This window comes from Oncorhynchus tshawytscha, linkage group LG23, assembly GCF_018296145.1.
Source record: "Oncorhynchus tshawytscha isolate Ot180627B linkage group LG23, Otsh_v2.0, whole genome shotgun sequence".
Lineage (NCBI taxonomy): Eukaryota > Metazoa > Chordata > Actinopteri > Salmoniformes > Salmonidae > Oncorhynchus > Oncorhynchus tshawytscha.
The window spans coordinates 3,467,375-3,493,061 of NC_056451.1; the positions used below are offsets into that span (position 1 = coordinate 3,467,375).

The window sequence follows — 25,687 nt, forward strand, 5'->3', positions numbered from 1 at the left end:
CAGTTCTGTCTTACCACCGTGACAGGAACATGTTGTTGTTAGGCCCAGTGAACTCAGCTGCACTACCACATGTTAGTTACAGTAGTTACAGTGGAATATACTATCAAAGGCAGTTTTCATTCATACTGACGGTGCCTGTATTCCACACTCTCTCTAACTCAAACATTGTTCTAGGTTTGTTTTTTTTCTTCATTGCCACTGTGCTTCTCCCTGCTTTTTGCGGTCTAAACCGAGTTACTCTAAGGCACTTTGTGACCTGCTGATGTAAAAAGATTTGATAAGAAATTTGATCGACTGATTGATTGATTGCTTGATTGGATTGCTTTACATGTTGTTGAAACTAATCACACTTCCTGTTTGTGCCTTCTGTCTCTCGTCTCTCTCCTGCAGCTAGCTATGGAGTGTACCCCATCTGCAAGGGCTGCTCGGTGTGCTCCAAGGACAATGGCTGCGTGAACTGCCAGCCCAAGCTCTTCCTGTTCCTGCGGAGGGAGAGGATGAGACAGTACGGCGAGTGTCTCCACGCATGTCCGACGGGATACTTTGGCATTCGAGCTCCTGAGATCAACACGTGCTCCCGTAAGGCCTCCCTCCTTCATTCCTCCATCCCCTGCTCTCTCTTTTCTATCTCCTCTCTCGTCACATGATTTATTGTCTCGTTACGTGCTCCTTATGCAGGGAAGAGGGAGACACACATGCATCACATTTTGAACGGCTGAACCATTAGCACAGGTGGATGTTAGTGCCGAGACAAGACTTTATTAAGAAGGGCCTTTCCTCCAGTGGAGACCAGTATAGGCCTGGACGTGGGATCTGAGGCTGTAGATGTCTGATGAATCCAGCTTCTCAACCAACAGTCCCGCTTGGTGAACATTTGGAGGCTTGTTAGAGCGTGTTGTGGATGGGCTTCAGAACGAAGGATAGGAAGGATATTCAGACGTACTTAAATGGGCTGTTATTCAAGTTCTAGGCATACCTTGGTGCTTTGTTCTATGGAAGATTAGTAACGCTTACCAAAAGTTTGTAGACCTTGCACAAACAGAACGCCGCCATGTGCAGATTAAAGCGAGTGGAATAGGCACTCACAGAGGGCTGGATGATGTCATTCTGAGGAAGAACAATCCTGATGATGATAATGTAAGGAAAAAACATAAATCATATTAGATACTTCCATTCATCGATGTCAATAGTATAAATGTATATCATTTTGTGTGGGATTTATGTGCTCATGTGTTCAATGTGTTTTCTGTGTGTAGTCAGCTGTATTAGATATCAGAATTGTTTTGGTCCCATGACCACCTAAAACAGACAACAACTTTAGACACAGATATTTTTATATTTGCTATGTTAAAAACTGAAAGGGGAAAAATTAAAACCCAACAATTTCTCTCAGCAAAAAATATATATAAATAATAATAATATTTCAAAATCCAATGAATTAAATGTATCCCTCTCCTCTCCTATTGGACCAGGCTGCGCCCCCATCTCATAACCTTATTTTAACATTGATCTGGCTTGAGAGAGGCAGGCTTTATAGGTTTAGAGAGAGCCCGTGGTGTTGGCTGAGTGTTTCATGTGAAAACTGAGAAAGAACTTAAACCCATTGGGTTCTGTTAGCCAAACTCCTGACAGACATGCTGAAATGAGGCCCCAGAGGAGCGTGTCAAGGACCTCTAGGCCCAATAATCCAGACGCGCAGCAGACACCGGAGGAGAAACCATTTTGCTGCTTACTCGCTCGCTCTCTCCAAACCTCCATGCAAATATGTCCGCTGGTTTTGTCAGTCAGAAAAATTGACTGAAATGCCTGGCTTGTCGTAAACTGCTGGTATCAATTGGATTTTCCCCTCGCTGAGACACCCGCTCCCCCTGCACACATATGCTCATCTCTCCATTCCCCACAATAAAAGAGGAGAAGGAAGGGCCTGCAGTCATTTCACCCTATCTTCACAAGTCAGAGAGAATCCGAGGAGAAAGACATTTTGTTCTTCAGCGGACAGTAATTCTTCCCCATCCCTCCCCGTCTCTCTGTCCTGTGAGTCCTTTTCAGAACAAACTGCTCCCAGAACAAAAATCTTACCATTGTCAAGTAGCATTAAATCTCGGCGGTCAGGCCTACTTTGATGTGATCGCAATTGGAGCCGTAACTTTGTAATCCCACTTTGCATTTGACCTTCCTCCTTAAGTTGCACTCTTTATGTAATTTCCACTAAACAGTTTGGGTCTGTCGGCCATAACGGGCCGTTCTATCAGGTCGGCTCTACGAAGCTAATTGTTGGGTCACTGGGAACGATTTGTGGGCTAACAAGGCAGCTGGATTCTCCTTCTTAGCTCAAAGACACCGGGGTTCCTCCCCACCACCAGTGCCCCAGAGCCAGAGCCAGTGCCTGCCCCTGCTCTCTAAGAGGCCTGGAACGTGGCATTACATCTCTGTTATCATGGTCTTTCAAAACAGCCTCTGAAATCACTTTAAGGAGCAGCTGCTTATTATTACACCAGAGTTTGTCTGTGTGATCTTATCTCATTCAAGAATGTTTTGTGGACTGCCTGGGTAAAGGAAAACCAAAGCCACACGGGAGAGAGAGGTTTACACACTCACTCCCAGGCCCAGCCGTGATGAGGCTGGACCCCCGTGGCTAAGTTCCTCACTCTCTTTCAGCCGCCACTTCACAGCTTGGCATTAGGAGGAGAACTTTAACCTGTGTGCCAATGTGCAGTAAGACTAGGTGACTGAAGCTAACCAGGCAACTGAACCAGCCAGTGGCTGAATTTAAAAGAGAGAGGGGGGAAGTTAAAGCTTGGGAAATGTGAGGGGAGGAAGATGCCTGATTCCGTGTAGTTTTTTCTCAAATTCCATTTTCTCCGTTTAGTTTTTTAAGGTTTCAGTTTTTAAATGTTTTTTTTTTTTTAGGTTTTTGCTCTCAAAATCACACTTTTTTTTATAGAAAACACACAAAACTGGATGTTCCAAGTCCATAACAATATTTTACCACACCAGGAGAACACTTTTGAGGTCTGGGAAAAATCTAAGAATTATTGAACTTTTGGTGTAGTTTTTTTATTACAAGTGAGCACCATCCAGAGGCCGTTGTTTGGTTAGCTGTGTTTCTGTAGCGCTCATGTGATTGCAGAGTTTGCAAAACAAATGGCTACTGAATTGAAGCAAGTCATCATGATATCATTCTGCCAGATGAGCATAGGCTACTTTATAGTCAACATTTTGTTTAGACGGTTTTGGTGAAAGCCTTTCCATCTACCAGCAGACAGTTATCATTAACGCTAACGGCTACCCAAAGCACACTGTATACACCACACAGACAAGGGCATTCCTGTGCCGTTTCAGAAAGTGCCAGGAAAATACAAATCACTGATGCATTTTGTTCATGGATTTTCTATAAGTCCAATAAATGTCGTTAATTTCCTACTAAATTCAATAAATGTTTCAATATTGCGGAATTACGCTTTAATGTCTGGCTTACGTGATTCCGTCCACGTTTAACACCTCTCTCTCTCTTTCTCTCTCATGCACACAAACACACACCTTTCAGCAGCTAATGGTGAAGAGTTGATATGGAGGCACTTATCAGCTCGGCAGACTAATACGGCTCTCTGCTCTTCTGTCTCTATGTCAACCTCCACCTCTACCATGGAGATTTGTACGGGTAGATATTCACATATGGTTTATATACAGCCCAGTCCTGATAAGTGCACATATATACTGTAAGGGATGTGTAAGTTAGCAAACTGTGTGTACGTTTGTGGCAGTTGCACTAGTGCTAATGCAAACAAATCTGTCTACTTGCCTGGGACATCTATCTGCATGCTTTAGGTGTAACGCAGGCTTTTACTTCATTATTTAATTCCCAAGCTATGGCATAGACTGTATCAGACATCAACAGTATTTTCATATGGGTTGGGGTGAATGGTGGATAACAGTGTGCTGAGTTTAACGGGAGGGAAAGTGTTGACAGGGACAGCATGTGAGTAATACTCCGAGCAAAACATCATCCCAAGGGCTGTGTTATGGTTTTAAACACTGCTGAGGTGGTTGGAGGGGGGTGTATCCTGGTGGACAAGGCTTGAAGTCTGGCATAGACTGTCCCTATGTGCACCCCCTTCAACAAACACACAGAACACACACAGTGTGGCTAAGGGCCACAGCCGGCCCTTAGCCGCACGCACGCGTGCACACACACTCGCACACACACGCAAACACAGCTCTCCCTCAGCCACAGCTCTCCCACAGTCACAGCATGCTGTAATGCTCACAGAAACCCCAGCAACGAGCATTCCCCTGCCAGGATGAAAACCCTGTCAAGCTGAGGTCATAGATATGGCCAATATTCTGGAAGTGTGGTTCAAATATCACAGCTCATCCAGTGCCAGTATATATGCCACTCGAGACTCCCCTTGTCCGAGGTGATTTTTAAAACACAATATCTGATTTTATTTTATTGCCTCTCTCGTACTAAAAATTGGTTACAGAATATCATTGTTGCTTTTTGTTTCTGGTTTTCACCCTTTTATGTATTTATTTCAATGCCAGAGTTTTGGATGATTGGTTACACCTTTGTAAGATTGTTCATTTTTAAAGTGCATCACGGGAGTTTGGTGGATTCCGAGGTGGACAGTAGCCACACGCCAGTTCTCCGGGCCAATTGAGTACCGAAGTATGAGGCTCTGTAAAGGAACTAACTCGCAATACCATGAGCTACGTTGGCAGCACAGACAGAAACAGGCTACTCTGCATCGCCGTCTTCCTATGTGTATTTCCATTGCACATTTTAACCAGAAAAATACCATTTGCTTTTGGCCTTTGCACCTTACCAAGGGACAGTTAATCGTCACAGCTTTTACAAACCACAGTTTAGACACACTGCGAGACAACACAATGGACACAACCAACTGACAGGCCTGTCGTGTCTCTTCTCCACCGGCCCATTCTGACTGACAGGAACACCGGCACTGTCTCCCCCAGCAGCCCCATGCCAGGGTGTTGAAGAGCATCCACGTGGAAAGAAAAGTGAATGTCAGAGGGGAGAACATGGAGCCTTGTCCTGTGCCACGAACACCTGCCATCCATCAATCCACATGACATGGCTGGATGGCAGCTAGCAAGCCACGGGTTAAATGTCAGCCAAACCTTCTGATTTAGAGAGTAGGTCAAAGCGCTATTAGGTGAGTACTAGGCTAGCTGCTTCCCTCAGACCCGCTTGGAGAGGAAGGCTGGAAAAATGGGGTTTGTTTTCCCTTGCTTCACTGCCAGAGCTTCTTTCTGTCTGATCATGGACATGGACACTGCCGCTGCCTGCCTGTTCAACAGCAGGCCTGGTTAGCATCCTGGAAGACTCTTCAATAGACTGATGATTGGCTTGACAACCTAACCCCCATAGCTTACAAGAAAGGCCCTCTCTGGGCTCACAACATATTCTCCAACTTTTGAAAAATGATTTACAGTTTATTTTTTTTATTTTTTTTACATGAATACTCATATAAATAAATCAAGTGATGGCATATGTCCCATGTCAACCCAATCTTACACAGAACACCTCTGAAATGAACAGTTGCTTTGAGTGTCCCTGATCAAATTAGGAGATTTTTGATCCAGACCACAGCAGAGAGAGAGGGGAGAGTCGCTGCCAGCTATATTCGCAGGATTAGATCACGCTTTTAAAGCGCCGTGATTCAACTCCAAATGCAGTTGACATGAATACCACAAACGGAAAAAACAAAAAAATGGAAGCAGTCACATTCATACAAGTGCAACCATGACTTTCCTTTAAAAGATGTTGACTCCTCAGCTCAGCCACTGTCTATACTGAGTGGCTTTGAATTCCTACCTTAGCAGAAACATCTAGTTTTTTTTTTACATCCTGTATTAAAGGTCCAGTGCAGTCAAAAACTAGATTTGCTGTGTTTTTCAGTATATTTCCACGTTATGTTGTTGGCAAAATACTGTGAAATTGTGAAAATTATAATAATGCCCTTTTAGTGTAAAGGCTGTTTGAAAAGACAACCTGAAATTTCTGCCTGTTTTGGTGGGTTGGCGTTTTGGGCTAATAGAACAATAAGAAAGAGAGTTCCAAACCTCTCTGCCAATAACAACTAGTTGTCAGTTTTCCCCTCCCCACTCCCAGACAGTCCTAACAAAGTTCTTGCTTGAGAAATTTCACTGTACTAAGAAGCTATTTATTTGTCTTTTTGACAATTTGAATTAAAAACAATCACAGTATGGTACTTAATTGTTACCCAGAAATGATTTGATTTTGAGTTAAAAACTGAGAAACAAGGCTAAGAGGAGATAATGTGTTTTAAGCCTCAAGAAGACATTGAGCCTTCCTTTCATCAGATTCCTGCCAGATCTGATGACCTCATTATTTCTTATTAGTCTCCCAGAGGCACCTAGACGAGACATTGGAGGTGGCACAGAGGTTAATCCCAAAGAGGGCTATAACCTGCTATAACCTATATAACTATGGCTATGGCTCTGTCTGAACTTAGCCTCTGTTCCCTATCTATCTTGACAGAGGGATGTCTGTCTGTTGTGGCGTCTCCCCCCACCTCTTCTTCCGAGGACCTTTGACCTCGATCACTGACTAAGAGGAAGGTCTTCATCTTGGGAGTCTCTCCCTTGTCAGAGCTATATGTAACCTCAGTAAAAAAAGAAATGTCCTCTCACTGTCAACAACGTTTATTTTCGGCAAACTTAACATGTGTAAATATTTGCATGAACATAACAATATTCATCAACTGAGACATAAACTGAACAAGTTTCACAGACATGTGACTAAGAGAAATGGAATAATGTGTCCCTGAACAAAGGGGGGTCAAAAACAAACGTAACAGTATCTGGTGTGGCCACCAGCTTCATTAAGTACTGCAGTGCATCTCCTCCTCATGGACTGCACCATATTTGCCAGTTCTTGCTGTGAGATGTTACCCCACTCTTCCATGAAGGCACCTGCAAGTTCCCAGACATTGCTAGGGGGAATGGCCCTAGCCCTCACCCTCCGATCCAACAGGTCCCAGACTTGCTCAATGGGATTGAGATTAAGGCTCTTCGCTGGCCATGGCAGAACACTGACATTCCTGTCTTGCAGGAAATCACGCACGGAACGAGCAGTATGGCTGGTGGCATTGTCATGCTGGAGGGTCATGTCAGGATGAGCCTGCAGAAAGGGTCCCACATGAGGGAGCAGGATGTCTTCCCTGTTAACGCACAGAGTTGAGATTGCCTGCAATGACAACAAGCTCAGTCCGATGATGCTGTGGCACAACACCCCAGAACATGACGAACCCTCCGCCTCCAAATCGATCCCGCTCTCGAGTACAGGCCTTGGTGTAACACTCATTCCTTCTACGATAAAATTATCTTTGAAAGACGGGGTCCTGAAAAAGGGACGTTTTCTTTTTTTGCTGAGTTTATATTGTAAGGTGAACTTTAACGTTGTGGCACTCGTTAGTCGTGTGTGTTTCCGTGTACCAGCTTCTCCACTGCTGTTGGTTGTCAATAACAGCAGGTTGCGCAACAAGCCGGTGCTTGAGAGTGTAGTAGCGCCAGATGTTCTCTTTTTCTTTTATTTCTTTAGAGCGAAAGAAAGAAAGAGACTCAGGTGATGACAAGCCTGGGAAGGCTTGTGTTTGAGGGGTAATGAGGAGCGCTACTTTCCAATTTGCTCCTTTGATTTATTGGCTGTTGGGTCCCTGTCTTGGGCCTGACGTGTATTGACACCGAGCCCCACCGATATCTAATTTCAGTGGGAACAAAGAGAGAGGAATGAGAGCTTAAAAAGTAGGGAAGAGGGAGGAGAGCGGGCGAGCGCATCCTGCCTTTGTGTGGGCCTCTGCCTTACCTCCCCTGTTTCACTCATTCCATGCCAAAATCTCTACAGCACTGCGTAACTCTAGTGGCCCTGTGTGTTTATCAAACAAGAGATAAGCAAGTGGGTGTGTGATATGTTGGACCAGGGATGAGATAATGAGAAGGCAGAAATGTCTATATAGTAAATGTTGGCTGCCTTCCATGTGTAGTTTGTTTTGTTCTATCTAGGTCGTCTTCAATTGGCACCAACCAACAGAATAAAACGTGTTGTACTTGTCCAGTGTAGAGCAATTCCACTGTAACATAGTTATGCTGAGACTCAGATTTTTCACTTTAAAATGTACAGTATATCCAACAAAAACCAATGATTGCAAAATTAAACACACAGATTGACAGTTTGTGGCATCGTTCTGTTACCAAACTTCGCATCAGCACTGTTCTTCCTGTGTTTTTGTCAAATGTTCAGTGCAAATTGTTATAAGTAGTCCTTGTGCATAGAGTTGAATTGTCTGTTTAACTTTGCAGCCATTGTTTTTTTGTTGGACATATATTTTAAAGCACAACTCCGCTGCCGAGTCTCAGCATCACTCTGTTACTGTGGAATTGCCCTACAGTGTGCCCTACTGAACACAACACAGGAGTGCAGTGAGGTCTTACAGGCTGCCTCAGACCACCTCTTGAATCTGAGAGTGTCTGTTGTATGCCTCCATTTACCACATCCGCACATCCGTTCCAGTAGCACTGAATTTACACTGTTCCTACCCCAACATCCCGTTTCTGCAAGTCACAGCTGCTTGTCACATATGGTTGTCACCTCCGGAGAGTTTCTCTCCTTTCCTCTGGATAAAAGCGTATATTAAATGACATTATATTGCCCTAGGCTGCACTGTGCTTTTACCATTAGATAATTAAGGTTGTAGCTGAATTTTATTCATGTTCCCTAAGGTAAAACCTTTTTTTTTTTTACAGCTTTTTTGTTACTTATACGTACATTTGACATATTACATGTTACATACTACGTGCATGTTACTTTTATATACAGCTTTCACGTGACAAATATATGATGTATTCATGCAGTACAAACATGTATACATACACACATGGATACATACACACATATATATATATATATATATTTTATTATTATTTATTTATTTTTTATCTCTCCATTGAACCTCACTGGATATAAGCCTATAATAGGCCTATACATATCACGTCAGGAACATCATTCATTAAACTTTGATGAGGGTGATAATCAAGCATTATGCCAATGACCAGCCAGAGAGCCAATAGATACTGTATCTAGGTAAAGAATCAAGAACAGTGTGGATGCTGGTATACGAACATCTTGTCATCCTGTCATCTTTTCAGAAGGTAGGCGACAGGGGTGACGGCGAGATGCGTGTGTCCCCAACCAACTCTGATTTGAGTGTGGTTAGTGTATGTGACGTGTGTGTGTCTGTTTGCATATGTGTGTGTAATTATTTGTGTGTGTTTCCATTGTGTGTGTGTGTGTGTGTGTGTGTGTGTGTGTGTGTGTGTGTGTGTGGGTTGTGTGTCACTCACTCTGTCTCTCACACTTGTGTGTGTTTGCAGCGGGTTTGTTTAGACTGGTCAGGATTGGAAAAGCGTGAGAGACAGAGTGAGTGGGTAGAGGCCATACTTAGGGGTTCAAAGTGAAAAGGGGAGGGACCTCCGTCGTGGCGGAGGAATGCAGAGCGAGCAGAGGAGGCCTGATGGTTAGCTGGAGATGGTGTAATTAAGGGGCGTGATTGTGAGAACCTTCTCCGGGTCCTAGATAAAAGAGTCTTGGGCCTTGTACTCTGTATCTGTTACATGTGGATAATTACTTCAACACACACTCACATGCACACATGGTGACTCTCCGGGAGACACAGGACCAGATGCCACCACCATACCTGCAAAAGCCTAGTAGAGCGAGTGATAGAGATGACTGCTGCTAGTTGGCTAGCCTATAGGCCAGTGGAGGCTGGTGGGAGGAGCTATAGGAGGATGGGCTCATTGTAATGGCTGAAATGGAATTGATGGATCAGAGTCAAACATGTGATTTCTATATGCTTGATACGTTCCATTAATTCCATTCCAGCCATTACAATTAGCCCATCCTCCTATAAGTCCTCCCACCTCATCTAATATAGATTGGTTGGCTAACCCCAATCAGGCCACTTAGGGATTCTGAGGAGTGTCATAAATTAGACAGCTCGGGTGAGGGCTTCCTTTTAATCATGCAGCCCAGTGCGTCGACCCGTCGGTGCAGCTCATGTAATTTGGGCCCCTGCCTGAAAGTGCTAATTGCAGAGTAAAAGGCTTGATGACACATCGCCCTCGCCGCACAGTGCAGCGTTTCAGCCCGGCAGGGTGGGGCGTGGGACGATAAGTGTGGCGTTGTGTTTCTCACCAAAGACATCAGTGTTGGTTAGTTAGTTTGGCAGTGGCTCGCAATGTTTTTGTTCCCCAACCCAAACTAACACAAAACCGAGGATTCTATCACAGCTGTATGCCAGCTTCCTAATCACAAAAAGTTCCTTCCTTCTTACCCCCATCAATGATGCAATATCTGATAACACTAAGCTAAGAATAAACCATATCAAACATAAGTTGAAGGCATGGGTAACACTAACTTGCTTAAAAAATATATTTAAAACCAAAACAAAATATAATCCTTCAAACCCATGTGGCTAGAACATGACAACCAGGCCCAGACCTCTGTGTTGTCTCCAGACTGTTGGATGTCAGGCTTGTGATCTGTTTTCCTGCCTGTGTTGAAAGGGGTCACAGTGAAGTAACGTTTCAGCTAACTTTGCTGTTGTTATTTCACAGTTCACACCCTTCCCCCGCTCACACTGAAAACCAAGTCTGCTGAAATACAGCACAGCCCTGGAGAGATATGATTATATAATTCACAGGACATCAACACAGAGGCTTTCTTTTTGGAAGGGGGCGGTTATCCTTTCAAAAACTCCATCTCCTTCCCCAAACCCCCTTACTCTTCTATCAACTCCAGATGGTATGAGTGTATACTGTACTGTACTGTACCTCTGCCTAGCCCAGGCCTTGCCGAGACCTCTCCTCTCTTCACTTCCCCTCCTCTCCCAGCATCGCCTCTTATCTCGTCTCCTCTTCCTCCCACAGGGTGCAGGATAGATAACTGTGAGTCCTGCTTCAGTAAAGACTTCTGCACGAAGTGCAAGGCAGGGTTTTACCTGCACAAAGGGCGCTGCTCCGAGAAGTGCCCCGAGGGCTTTGCGCCCCTGGAGGACACCAAGGAGTGTGGAGGTAAAAGGGAAAAAGCAAAGACATATGTGCATCTTAAATAGCTCCCTATTCCCTATGTAGTGCATTACTGGGCTCTGGTCCAAAGTAGTGCATTATATAGGGAATAGGGTGCCTTTTTGGAGTAATTCATACTGTGTTTGAAATGTGGAAAGTCAACCATGTGGATCACATTGAGGCAGGATCTCCTAGAACTGATTTGACTTTACCCAACATTCTTTAACCTTCTAACCTCTTGTATATGTTTTTAAATGAGACAGTAGAAGGATGGAAAGGACCACACACCAGGAGGTTATGGCCATCCTAGTCTTTTCACTATGTACTGTAGTCAACCTTGATTTGGACCCTCCATCGAGTATCCCCGGTGTTACCCTTTAATGACTCCTGTCTCTCTCCACGCAGAGGGCTGCGAGGTGGGCCAGTGGAGCGAGTGGGGGTCCTGCACCAGGAGAAACAAAACCTGCGGCTTCAAGTGGGGTCTGGAGACGCGGACGCGGCACATCGTGAAGAAGCCTCCCAAGGACACGATACCCTGCCCCACCATCGCCGAGTCCAAGAGATGCAAAATGGCCATTAGGCACTGCAGGAGAGGTAAGACGTAACACCGTATTAGCAGGCAGCTGTTTGGGTGGGTAGATGGATAATGTGTGCACGTGTGTGTGCGTGTGTGTGTGTGTGTGCATGTGTTTGTGTCATCCATCTCTATCTTTATGGTGTTTTTGGTCTGTGGTGTGTTTGTCATGTGCAAATCTAGCCTCTCCTCAAGGATTATAGTGCTTTAGAGCAGGGGTGTCAAACTCATTCCATGGAGGGCCTAGTGTCTGCAGGTTTTTTGTTTTTTTCCCCTTTCAATTAAGGCCTAGACAACTAGGTATGGGGAGTTCCTTACGAATTAGTGACCTTAATTCATCAATCAAGTACAAGGGAGGAGCGAAAACCTGCAGACACTCGACCGTCCGTGGAAGGAGTTTGACACCTGTGCTTTAGAGACTTGTATCTAGGGTATGGGGCCAGAACCCCCTCTTGGGAGAAACCATTTCCCCTTTCTGGTCTCAGAGACCCACCAGGTATGTCTGCTGCTCTAGCCCACATTAACTCTGCGTGTCCCTCAAACACAAACCCACCACTTTCTGCCTTTTTTTTTAACCTTTTGATTTTTAGGTGCACAGTGGCATTTTCAATGCATGAAATATCAGTATTTTTCCATGGCTGCCCCATTCAAGCCAGCTCTCACCAGGTTTTTCTGGGTATATTTTTCTCTCTCTCTCTCCCTCTCATCAGTGGAATTCTTCAGAGTATGAACTGCAGGTTTCCTCAATGGCACTCTCTGTTTCCTCCCGTCCATTTGAAAGTTATTTGCGGTACGCACAGCATGTTACGTCGACCATTAAATGAGAAGTCAGATCTGGAAATATTTTTTGTGTAAATACAGCTCTGAAAATATTTTTCCTGAAAGTGTTCAGTTCTTTACAGATGATTCAAACACGCCATTTAGAGTGATGGCCTCATTCAAGTGTGCTTATTGACAAGGTAATGACAGAAAAGCTGTCCCTAACTCAAATATGTCCCTAACTCAGTCAATGGGATTTTGGTTTTGGATATATACACTTCCTTACGCAAAACAAGGAGATATAGGAGTTATAGTGACAGAATGGCAGATTTGGTTCAAGCCTTCCTGAAAAATTATGAAAAAGAACATTGTTCAACAAAAGCAGGAAAATATCCTCCTTTCTCTCCAGGATTTTCCTCCATTTTTGGTATTGCATGTTAAATCAGAGTACCGTTTAGTGAGAGAGTAAATAAACTTGAAATAAACCATGATTGTCTCTCCTATTGCAGCAATATTGAGGCAGGCAGTGCTTTCTGGCTTGGAAACTGTCCCACTGGGAAGTTTCTTGACTCGAGCTGGGAATAGACGTTGAATTAATGTCAGTGAAAATGACGTGGAAACATTGAAATAATGTGGAAACAAAATTGATTCAAATACTGTGTGCCCAGTGGGGTGATTATGTGTTCCTGTCCTGTTTTTTCTTTAGGAATTTCCCCCTCCTAATTTAGCACTGCTTGCTTGACCTTTTCCAAAGTATTTTATGGTCTTCTTGAATTAAAACCTGGCATTGTTGATCCTGTGTTACTGGCATTAATTATCTAGTCTGAGGTCAGTGATGGGGAGTTTTGTGAAAAGTCTCAATTGAATGCATAGCAAAGCTATTTTTCTGCTTGCCTGTATAAACCAAGTGTGGGGGCCTCTTACGTCGACCTCCCTTATCACTCCTGTCTTATCTTTGATACGGTCATCTATTAGTGTCTTCACCCCATTCAATGTCCACGGGAATGGTCAATGGCCTAAATTTAGTTGTGTAGGTAAAGTTGTCTGTTGTCGTCTGTGTGTGATCTTTTTTGGTTACAAGAATGGCAGAGGTGGCTTGTGTCATAAAGTTTAGTTTTAGACCTAAACGGCACTCTTAACTCCCCGACCCTCAAGCCGCTTAACCCCAAGTGGTAGTGAAAAATCCTATCCCCCCAAAACTAAGCTTGTGAAACGAAAGACTTGTCCATGTCAAGCTGTTTAAATAAATACTATGTAAAATGGAAGCCATTTAAGTCGGGCGGGATAAGGGAATGCCAAGAAAGCAAAGAAGAAGAAATAATCAGGGTTCCACACAGCAGAGAGATTCGTTTCAGGCAGGCAACATGGACCCAGTCCCAGTTCCAGACCAACTGACATAGTAAAATAATCACTTCCCATAAGTGATAATAAAGAGTAATCCAATGGGAGGAATGTCTGTATTTCCCTTTGGTGTGCAGGTGACCAGGAAGTGGTCCAAGCCGATGGATGAAGATCAAGAGGTTCATGGAAAGACCTCATTACGAACCGGGTTCATTATTAAATACCTCCCAATTAACTCTTACATTACAACAGATTCCCGGGACTTTGGGCAGTAAGGCCCTCCAATGCTATCTAATACACCATGGCTTTGCGCCGCAATATAACAAATTACGTCTTAAGACGTAAATAGGATTATTCCCAGGCTATAACCACAAAGTGTTTTTTTCTTCTAAATATACATGTACAACAAGAAAATAAGTCCCCAACAAGAAATGACCCAACAAGAAAATAAGTCAGAGTGTAAACTAGAGTAGAATCTCAATTGACACGAAAGAAAGAAAGGATGGGTTTAAAAAAATAACATTTAGACTGCATGTCATTTCTTCCCATTGAACACCAGTATTTTGGATAAGTATTGGATTAGATTGCTAAGGATTAAAATGAGACAGGAAATATATATACTACCGTTCAAAAGTTTGGGGTCACTTAGAAATGTCCATTTTTATTTCCATTAAAATAACATTAAATTGATCAGAAATACAGTGTAGACATTGTTAATGTTGTTAATGACTATTGTAGCTGCAAACGGCAAATTGTTTATGGAATATCTACATAGGCGTACAGAGGCCCATTATCAGCAACCATCACTCCTGTGTTCCAATGGCACATTGTGTTAGCTAATACAAGTTTAGCATTTTAAAAGGCTAATTGATCATCAGAAAACCCTTTTACAATTGTTAGCACAGCTGAAAACTGTTGTGAGTAGTACACAGAGTTGTACGAGATCTTCAGTTTCTTGGCAATTTCTCGCATGGAATAGCCTTCATTTCTCAGAACAAGAATAGACTGACGAGTTTCAGAAGAAAGTTCTTTGTTTCTGGCCATTCTGAGCCTGTAATCAAACCCACAAATGCCGATGCTCCAGATACTCAACTAGTCTAAGGGCGGCCAGTTTTATTGCTTCTTTAATCACAACAGTTTTCAGCTGTGCTAACATAATTGCAGAAGACACCCCCAATAAAGGAGTGGTTCTGCAGGTGGTGACCACAGACCACTTCTCAGTTCCTATGCTTCCTGGCTGATGTTTTGGTCACTTTAGAATGCTGGCGGTGCTTTCACTCTAGTGGTAGCATGAGACGGAGTCTTCAACCCACACAAGTGGCTCAGGTAGTGCAGCTCATCCAGGATGGCACATCAATGCGAGCTGTGGCAAGAAGGTTTGCTGTTTCTGTCAGCGTGGTGTCCAGAGCATGGAGGCGCTACCAGGAGACAGGCCAGTACATCAGGAGACGTGGAGAAGGCCGTAGGAGGGCAACAACCCAGCAGCAGGACCGCTACCTCCGCCTTTGTGCAAGGAGGAGCATGAGGGGAGCCCTGCAAAATGACCTCCAGCAGGCCACAAATGTGCATGTGTCTGCTCAAACGGTCAGAAACAGACTCCATGAGGGTGGTATGAGGGCCCGACGTCCACAGGTGGGGGGTTGTGCTTTACAGCCCAACACCGTGCAGGACGTTTGGCATTTGCCAGAGAACACCAAGATTGGCAAATTCGCCACTGGCACCCTGTGCTCTTCACAGATGAAAGCAGGTTCACACTGAGCACGTGACAGACGTGACAGTCTGGAGATGCCGTGGAGAACGTTCTGCTGCCTGCAACATCCTCCAGCATGACCGGTTTGGCGGTTGGTCAGTCATGGTGTGGGGTAGCATTTCTTTGGGGGGCCGCACAGCCCTCCATGTGCTCGCCAGAGGTAGCCTGACTGCCATTAGGTACTGCGATGAGATCCTCAGACCCCTTGTGAGACCATATGCTGGTGCGGTTGGCCCTGGGTTCCTCATAATGCAAGACAATGCTAGACCTCATGTGGCTAGAGTGTGTCAGCAGTTCCTGCAATAGGAAGGCATTGATGCTATGGACTGGCCCGCCCGTTCCCCAGACCTGAATCCAATTGAGCACATCTGGGACATCATGTCTCGCTCCATCCACCAACGCCACGTTGCACCACAGACTGTCCAGGAGTTGGCAGATGCTTTAGTCCAGGTCTGGGAGGAGATCCCTCAGGAGTCCATCCGCCATCTCATCAGGAGCATGCCCAGGCGTTGTATGGAGGTCATACAGGCACGTGGAGGCCACACACACTACTGAGCCTCATTTTGACTTGTTTTAAGGACATTACATCAAAGTTGGATCAGCCTGTAGTGTGGTTTTCCACTTTAATTTTGAGTGTGACTCCAAATCCAGACCTCCATGGGTTGATAAATTTGATTTCCATTGATAATTTTTGTGTGATTCTGTTGTCAGCACATTCAACTATGTAAAGAAAAAAGTATTTAATAAGAATATTTCATTCATTCAGATCTAGGATGTGTTATTTTAGTGTTCCCTTTTATTTTTTTGAGCAGTGTATATTTTACATGTATGTAGATATACACTATTTATGTTCATGTTTATCTGATCGCCTCCGGTTTGCATTTCTATGTGCTTAGATAACACTGGAAGTCATTTACAGATTCATTTCCCCCAGCTTAACCCTGACGCACATTGCCCAGAGTCGAGGATCTTTCTTACTCCGTGTCTTCTGTGAGACATAATCCGTTATCAAATAAACATACATGGAGAGAGATAGTCAAAGCCCAGATAATGTCAAGGACGTCAAGAAACAAAGCATTTCTCAACGAAATGCGAAGATGCGTCTAAATACAGTGCCTTGCAAAAGTTTTCATCCCCATTGGCCTTTTTCCTGTTCTGGTCATTACAACCTGTAATTTAAATTAATTTTCATTTGGATTTAATGTGATGGACATACACAACATAGTCCAAATTGGTGAAGTGATATGAAAAAAATGTAGTTGTTTAAAAAAAAAAAAATTAAACGCAAAAAAATAAAACCTGAAACGTGGTGCATTTATATGTTTTCACCTCCTTTGCTATGAAGCCCCTAAATGATATCTGGTGCAACCAATTACCTTCAGAAGTCACATAATTAGTTCGATTGTACACAGGTGAACTTTATTTAAGTGTCACCTGATCTCAGTATATATACAGCTGTTCTGAATGGCCCTAGAGTCAGCAAACACCACTAAGCAAGGGGCACCACCAAGGACCACTTTAAGCCGTACACTTCACAGAGCTGGGCTTTACGGAAGAGTGGCCAAAAAAAAGCTATTGCTTAAAGAAGAAAAAAGCAAACAAGTTTGGTATTCACCAAAGGCATGTGGGAGACTCCCCAAACATATGGAAGAAGGTACTCTGGTCAGATGAGAATATAATTGAGCTTTTTGGCGATCAAGAAAAACGCTATGTCTGGCGCAAACCCAACACCTCTCATCACCCAGAGAACATCATCCCCACAGTGAAGCATGGTGGTGTCAGCACCATGCTGTGGGGATGTTTTTCATCGGCAGGGACTGGAAAACTAGTCAGAATTGAACGAATCATAGATGGTGCTAAATACAGGGAAATTCTTGAAGAAAACCTGTTTCAGTCTTCCAGAGATTTGAGTGGGACGGAGGTTCACCTTCCAGCAGGACAATGACCCTAAGCATACTGCTAAAGCAACACTTGAGTGGTTTAAGGGGGAAACATTTACATTTCTTGGAATGGCCTAGTCAAAGCCCAGACCTCAATCCAATTGAGAATCTGTGGTATGACTTAAAGATTGCTATACACCAGCGGAACCCATCCAACTTGAGGAGTTGGAGCAGTTTTGCTTTGAAGAATGGGCAGAAATCTCAGTGGCTAGATGTGCCAAGCTTATAGAGACATACCCCAAGAGACTTGCAGCTGTAATTTATGCATAAGGTGGCTCTAAAAACAATTGACTTTGGGGGGTGAATAGTTATGCACACTGAAGTTTTTTTTTTTTTTTTGTCTTATTACTTGTTTGTTTCACAATAAAAAATGTTTTGCATCTTCAAAGTGGTAGGCATTTTGTGTAAATCAAATGATACAACCCCCCCCAAAAAAATCCATTTTAATTCCAGGTTGTAAGGCAACAAAATAAATCAAATCAAATCAAATTTATTTATATAGCCCTTCGTACATCAGCTGATATCTCAAAGTGCTGTACAGAAACCCAGCCTAAAACCCCAAACAGCAAGCAATGCAGGTGTAGAAGCACGGTGGCTAGGAAAAACTCCCTAGAAAGGCCAAAACCTAGGAAGAAACCTAGAGAGGAACCAGGCTATGTGGGGTGGCCAGTCCTCTTCTGGCTGTGCCGGGTGGAGATTATAACAGAACATGGTCAAGATGTTCAAATGTTCATAAATGACCAGCATGGTCGAATAATAATAAGGCAGAACAGTTGAAACTGGAGCAGCAGCACAGTCAGGTGGACTGGGGACAGCAAGGAGTCATCATGTCAGGTATTCCTGGGGCATGGTCCTAGGGCTCAGGTCCTCCGCGAGAGAGAAAGAAAGAGAGAATTAGAGAGAGCATATGTGGGATGGCCAGTCCTCTTCTGGCTGTGCCGGGTGGAGATTATAACAGAACATGGCCAAGATGTTCAAATGTTCATAAATGCATGGTCAAATAATAAAAATAGAAAAAATGCCCAGTGGGGTGAATACTTTCGCAAGGCACTGTATATAGTCATGACATCTCACCGTACTGTATAAACAATATGATATAGTTTTCTCTTCCACCACCTTGTTTCAATTTCTTTTCCATACTGATATTGACCTAATAGCTAGCCACTGGGCATAAACTGGTTGAATCAACGTTGCTTCAACGTAAGTTGTCAACATATTGTGACGTGGAATCTACGTGGAAAATACATTGGATTTGAACAAAGTTATCAAAGTAAACTGTTGTTTTGAGGGTGAAACTTCAATGACAGGATTATGTGAACATAGTAACCACATTTCAACAGAGACAAACCTTGTTTAAAATAAGTTAAATTTGTACCTTTTTTAAAACAACATCTTCAACATTATATCCGGTATGAGAAAAAACAATATGCTCGGCAGCACCTCTTACTGGAGAATGTATCTATCTACAGCTACCCTTTGGTCTCCCATTCAGGATTTTAACCAAGCACAGCGCTACTTTGCGCCGATGTTTATCACGGACTATTATCAATGTGCTATCGTGAGAATGATTGTTGATTAATCTCCACTTAAAAATTAAATAGATTCACTGTTGCTATCGAAGTCATTCCAAAGGGTAGGTTTAGTTTAGTTTATTAAGGATCCCCATTAGCTACTGCACATGCAGCAGCTACTCTTCCTGGGGTCCATATAAAACAAACAAATACATGACAACCTACAGAACTGTAATAGACAAGAACAACATACGATATTACATTAAATAATACATTTTTATAAGAGTTATATAGGAAAGACACCAAGAGACAACAAAAGACCATTTACACACTATTCATATATTCAAATTCTTATATCCAGTACAGTAAAATTAGATCTTTAGAAAGAGGAGAGGTGTTGTGACACAAGATTATTTTTAATCTGTTTTTAAAGCTACATTTTGCATGAGTAACCTCTGGTGACAGAGCATTTCACGATGACATGGCTCTATACATAACTGATCGACACATTAAATCTGTTCTTGGTTTGGGAACTGTGAAGAAACCTGTAGTGTTGTGTCTGGTGGGGTACAGTATCTATGTCTGTTTACCAGAAATGTTAGTTATGGAATAGGAATGAATCAATTCAAACTTAATTTGATTAAAGTGCATTTAAAGTTGGATTTGATTTTGTCCTATAAACTATCCATGTTGACGATAACTCTCCTTCAAATGTTGATATTTGGTTGCGTTGACAACCAAACAATTCAATATCACTTTTGAAATCAAATAAATATCCTATTAACTTGTCGACTATTAACAAATGACATGTTGGATTCACGTCTTCAACTCAAAGAGGCTGCGATGGAACTATCCAAGCAGTAAATGCATCTCCTTTAAACGTAGATCCTTTTTGCGTTGTCAACCAAACACAATTCAATATTACTTTTACAGGAAACAGCCTAAAGTTAAGGCTATCTTACAAACAAATGTAACATTCAACCTCAAATGTAGTTACACATCCATGGCCATATTTTGAGGTTACTATTACTATACATTTCTTATGTAATTATATAAAGTGCGCATGTTTAAGATGGCATGAATAGGTTGTCACAGGTTTGTGAGATCTTCACAATCGCTGTAATAATCTGTGCAGAATCTGCAATCCGGGTCATTTGGTTGTGCTATTAGATGAAGCACAGTGATTACACATTAATATGTTGTATAAATAAACATACTATCTGACATTGTATTCTTATTTGAACCTTGTCATGCTTTTAAAATGATTGAAAGCACCGTGATAAATAACTAAACCAAAAATCGGCCATTTTTTAATTGAATTTGGTGTTGCTTTTAGATGGTTGAAATCATAGCGGGTTAATATAGGTTGTAATCTCATTGATCAATGTCAACCAAATATTACCCAATTATCCACGTTGATATGAGTGGGTATATTCTGACTCCGCTAGCATGGCGTCACTGCAACCTGGACTCGGGTAGATCCTCCATCCTCCTGTAACATTGTGTCTCATGTAACCATTCCGCACATAACATATCATACTCATTTGAGTGTCCTGCATTTCTGTTTACTGTGTTATGTCTATTCTATGAGACCAGCCAGCCTGGAGTTACCAGAGAACCAAAGAGTTGGTATTTTTGCTCGGCTGCTTCTCCCTGTTGGGCAGTGGTGTAAAATACTTAAGTAAATATACTTAGAAGTACTACTTAAGTCGTTTTTTGAGATATCTGTACTTTTATTATTTATATTTTTGACAACTTATACTTTTACTTCACTAAATTCCTAAAGAAAGTAATGTACTTTTTACTCCATACATTTTCCCTGACACCAAAAAGTACTCATTACATTTCGAATGCTTAGCAGGACTGTAAAATTGCCCAATTCATGCACTTCTCAAGAGAACATCCCTGGTCATCATTCCTGCTTCTGATCTGGCAGACTCACTAAACACATATGCTTCATTTATAAATGATGTCTTAACGTGTTGAAGTGTGCCCCTGGCTATCCATACATTTAAATAATCAAGAAACTTATGGCGTCTGGTTTGCTTAATATAAGGAATTTGAAATGAGTTATTCTTTTATTTTTATATTTGATATTTAAATATATTTTGGCAATTACATTTACTTTTGCTACATAAGTATATTTAAAACCAAATGCGTTTTGACTTTTACTCAAGTAGTATTCACTTTTACTTAAGTCATTTTCTATTAAGGTATCTTTATTTTTACTCAAGTATGACAACTTGGTACCTTTTCCACCACTACGTTTGGGTGCCAGTTTTCTTCTCCTCACCTCTTCCCTCCCTCAGGGTATGTAGACAGACTGCTGTTCTGTTGCTTCCATCTTCTCCTCTCTCCCCAGGGTGGTCTGCTGAAAGGGCCATAAACATGCCTTATTAGTAGCTGTTCCATTGGCCTCTGCAATGAGACACTGTCTTCTCCCTCTCTCTCTCTCGCACGCGCGTGTGCTTTCGCAGTCTCCAGCTTTCTCTCCCCTCTCTCTCCATCGCCGTCTCTTTCTGTGCACTTACTCTCTGTCTCTGGAGTCCGAACCTGCTCAATATTGAAGCTATTAGGATTCTCCCTCAGGAGATTTCCCAGCAATCCTGTCATCAGATTCACTGGTTTACAAACAGGCATGTGACAAGTACATCTCTCGCTCTCTCTCAAATTCAATATGCTTTAATGGCATTATGACAAGGTCAATGTTGCCAAAGCAAAGTGATACACAACAATAAGAATTGAAAATAAAATATGTTCAGAAATCTAATTCAAGAAACAAAATTGTCTATTAAAGTACTTGGAGAAACTAGTACAAACAAATGTAATGTTTCTTCCCTTAGCTTGTGGCAAGCTGTGACATATTATGCTGCACACTCATACACATCAGACCTTTCCCCCAAAAGTATAGAGTATATAAGTTTCTCTTTGTTTGATTGTTCTGTGAATGTGGGCATTTAAATTTTTTCATTTGGGGAAGAAGGAATCTCTATCCAATATATGTATTTGGGGCAGAAGATTAGAAAGTGTTCTTCGATTTCTATTTCTCCCGACCCACAGTGATGACATAGTCACTCTGGCCAGCCATGTTTTTTTTTAATGGCGTCCTGTTTCAATTGCCAGGCTATGATGACTAATTCTGTATTTAGTTAAAGATTAAATCTGCATTAGGCGGAAACAGCACAATGTTCACCCCACCACCGTTGTTATTGTTTTTGTTGCCAAGCTGAAGAGATGTTGCACAGCATGGTATAAGCAATCGCTGTACATATTGTGCTCTTGCACGGATTTCAGTGGGGGGAAAAGTATTTGTTGTTTGCAGTAACTTCTTTGTTGTTGTAATATTGCAAATGTGCGTGGCAGTGTCACCATTAAGGATTTCAGCTTCAAGGTTTTGCTTTGTTTGAGGTCTTTTAAACAGGTTAAGTACAGTGGCTTGCGAAAGTTTTCACCCCCTTGGCATTTTTCCTATTTTGTTGCCTTACAACCTGGAATTAAAATGGATTTTTTTTTTTTGGGGGGTTGTTGTATCATTTGATTTACACAACATGCCTACCACTTTGAAGATGCAAAACATTTTTTATTTTAAAACAAACCAGGAATAAGACAAAAAAACAGAACTTGAGCGTGTATAACAATTCACCCCCCAAAGTCAATACTTTGTAGAGCCACCTTTTGTAGCAATTACAGCTGCAAGTCTCTTGGGGTATGTCTCTATAAGCTTGGCACATCTAGCCACTGGGATTTTTGCCCATTCTTCAAGGCAAAACTGCTCCAGCTCCTTCAAGTTGGATGGGTTCTGCTGGTGTACAGCAATCTTTAAATCATACCACAGATTCTCAATTGGATTGAGGTCTGGGCTTCGACTAGGCCATTCCAAGACATTTCAATGTTTCCCCTTAAACCACCCGAGTGTTGCTTTAGCAGTATGCTTAGGGTCATTGTCCTGCTGGAAGGTGAACCTCCGTCCCAGTCTCAAATCTCTGGAAGACTGAAACAGGTTATCTTCAAGAATTTCCCTGTATTTACCTGCCTATGAAAAACATGGATGGTGTTTTCGGGGGGCGCCTCTCTGATTAATGCCCTCCTTGCCTGGTCTGTGAGTTTTGGTGAGCGGCCCTCTCTTGGAAGATTTGTTGTGGTGCCATATTCTTTCCATTTTTTTAATCATGGATTTAATGGTGCTCCGTGGGGGGCTCAAAGTTCTGGTAATTTTTTTGTAACCCAACCCTGATCTGTACTTCTCCGCAACTTAGTCCCTGACCTGTTTGGAGAGCTCCTTGATCTTCATAGTGTCGCTTGCTTGGTGGTGCCTCTTGCTTAGTGGTGTTGCAGACTCTGGGGCCTTTCAGAACAGGTGTATACAGTGGGGAGAACAAGTATTTGATAACCTGCAAAATCGGCAGTGTTTCCCTACTTACAAACATGTAGAGATCTGTCATTTTTATCACAGGTATACTTCAACTTCAAACTTCAAATCTAAAGCAAAAATCCAGAAAATCACATTGTATGATTTTTAAGTAATGAATTAGCATTTTATTGCATACATAAGTATCTTATTATTTCACCTACCAACCAGTAAGAATTCCGGCTCTCACAGACCTGTTCGTTTTTCTTTAAGAAGCCCTCCTGTTCTCCACTCATTACCTGTATTAACTGCACCTGTTTGAACTCGTTACCTGTATAAAAGACACCTGTCCACACACTCAATCAAACAGAATCTAACCTCTCCACAATGGCCAAGACCAGTGAGCTGTGTAAGGACATCAGGGATAAAACTGTAGACCTGCACAAGGCTAGGATGGGCTACAGGACAATTGGCAAGCAGCTTGGTGAGAAGGCAACAACTGTTGGCGCAATTATTTGAAAATGGAAGAAGGTCAAGATGACGGTCAATCACCCTCGGTCTGGGGCTCCATGCAAGATCTCACCTCGTGAGGCATCAATGATCATGAGGAAGGTGAGGGATCAGCCCCAGAACTACACGGCAGGACCTGGTCAATGACCTGAAGAGAGCTGGGACCACAGTCTCAAAGAAAACCATTAGTAACACACTACGCCGTCATTGCTTAAAATCCTGCAGCAAGGTCCCCCTGCTCAAGCCAGCGCATGTCCAGGCCCGTCTGAAGTTTGCCAGTGACCATCTGGATGATCCAGAGGAGGAATGGGAGAAGATCATGTGGTCTGTTGAGACAAAAATAGAGTTTTTTGGTCTAAACTCCACTCGCTGTGTTTGGAGGAAGAAGAAGGATGAGTACAACCCCAAGAACACCATTCCAACCGTGAAGCATGGAGGTGGAAACATCATTCTTTGGGGATGCTTTTCTGCAAAGGGGACAGGACGACTGCACCGTATTGAGGGGAGGATGGATGGGGCCATGTATCGTGAGTTCTTGGTCAACAACCTCCTTCCCTCAGTAAGAGCATTAAAGATGGGTCGTGGCTGGGTTTTCCAGCATGACAATGACCCAAAACACACAGCCAGGGCAACTAAGGAGTGGCTCCGTATGAAGCATCTCAAGGTCCTGGAGTGGCCTAGCCAGTCTCCAGACCTGAACCCAATAGAAAATCTTTGGAGGGAGCTGAAAGTCCGTATTGCCCAGCGACAGCCCCGAAACCTGAAGGATCTGGAGAAGGTCTGTATGGAGGAGTGGGCCAAAATCTGCAGTGTGTACAAACCTGATCAAGAACTACAGGAAACTTATGATCTCTGTAATTGCAAACAAAGGTTTCTGTACCAAATATTAAGTTCTGCTTTTCTGATGTATCAAATACTTATGTCATGCAATAAAATGCAAATTAATTACTTAAAAATCATACAATGTGATTTTATGGATTTTTGTTTTAGATTCCGTCTCTCACAGTTGAAGTGTACCTATGATATTAATGACAGACCTCTACATGCTTTGTAAGCAGGAAACACTGCCGTTTTTGCAGGTTATCAAATACTTGTTCTCCCCATTGATCATGACTTCTGAAGGTAATTGGTTGCACCAGATCTTACTTAGGGGCTTCATAGCATTTTTTGAAGTTTTTGAAACAAGTAATTTTTTTTACTTCACCAATTTGGACTATGTTGTGTATGTCCATTACATGAATTCCAAATAAAAATAAATTGAAATTACAGATTGTAATGCAACAAAATAAGAAAAATGCCAAGGGGGTCAATACTTTTGCAATGCACTGTATTCAGTGAAGTCTCTTTCCAATGCTTGATATCATTCCATCTTTCTCTGACCTTTTGACCTCACTCCGCCAATAGTCAATGTACAGTTGGAGTCGGAAGTTTATATACACCTTAGCCAAATACATTTAAACTCAGTTTTTCACAATTCCTGACATTTAATCCTAGTAAAAACTCCCTGTTTTAGGTCAGTTAGGATCACCACTTTATTTTAGGACTGTGAAATGTCAAAATAATAGTAGAGTTATTTATTTCAGCTTTTATTTCTTTCATCACATTCCCAGTGGGTCAGAAGTTTACACACACTCAATTAGTATTTGGTAGCATTGCCTTTGAATTGTTTAACTTGGGTCAAACGTTTCGGGTAGCCTTCCGCAAGCTTCCCACAATAAGTTGGGTGAATTTGGGCCCATTCCTCCTGACAGAGCTGGTGTAACTGAGTCAGGTTTGTAGGCCTCCTTGCTCGCACACGCTTTGTCAGGTCTGCCACACAAATTTTCTATAGAATTGAGGTCA

General features: G+C 42.6%; 1 protein-coding gene across 1 annotated transcript in view; it reads left to right on the forward strand.

The window, feature by feature from the left end:
• Positions 1-25,687, forward strand: part of LOC112222576 (R-spondin-2) — an 82,510-nt gene that overhangs the window by 36,211 nt on the left and 20,612 nt on the right. The window contains exons 3-5 of the mRNA XM_042304447.1: positions 391-579; positions 10,975-11,118; positions 11,518-11,706. Of these exons, the coding sequence (XP_042160381.1) occupies positions 391-579; positions 10,975-11,118; positions 11,518-11,706 (522 nt within the window). The remainder of the gene's footprint in view (positions 1-390; positions 580-10,974; positions 11,119-11,517; positions 11,707-25,687) is intronic.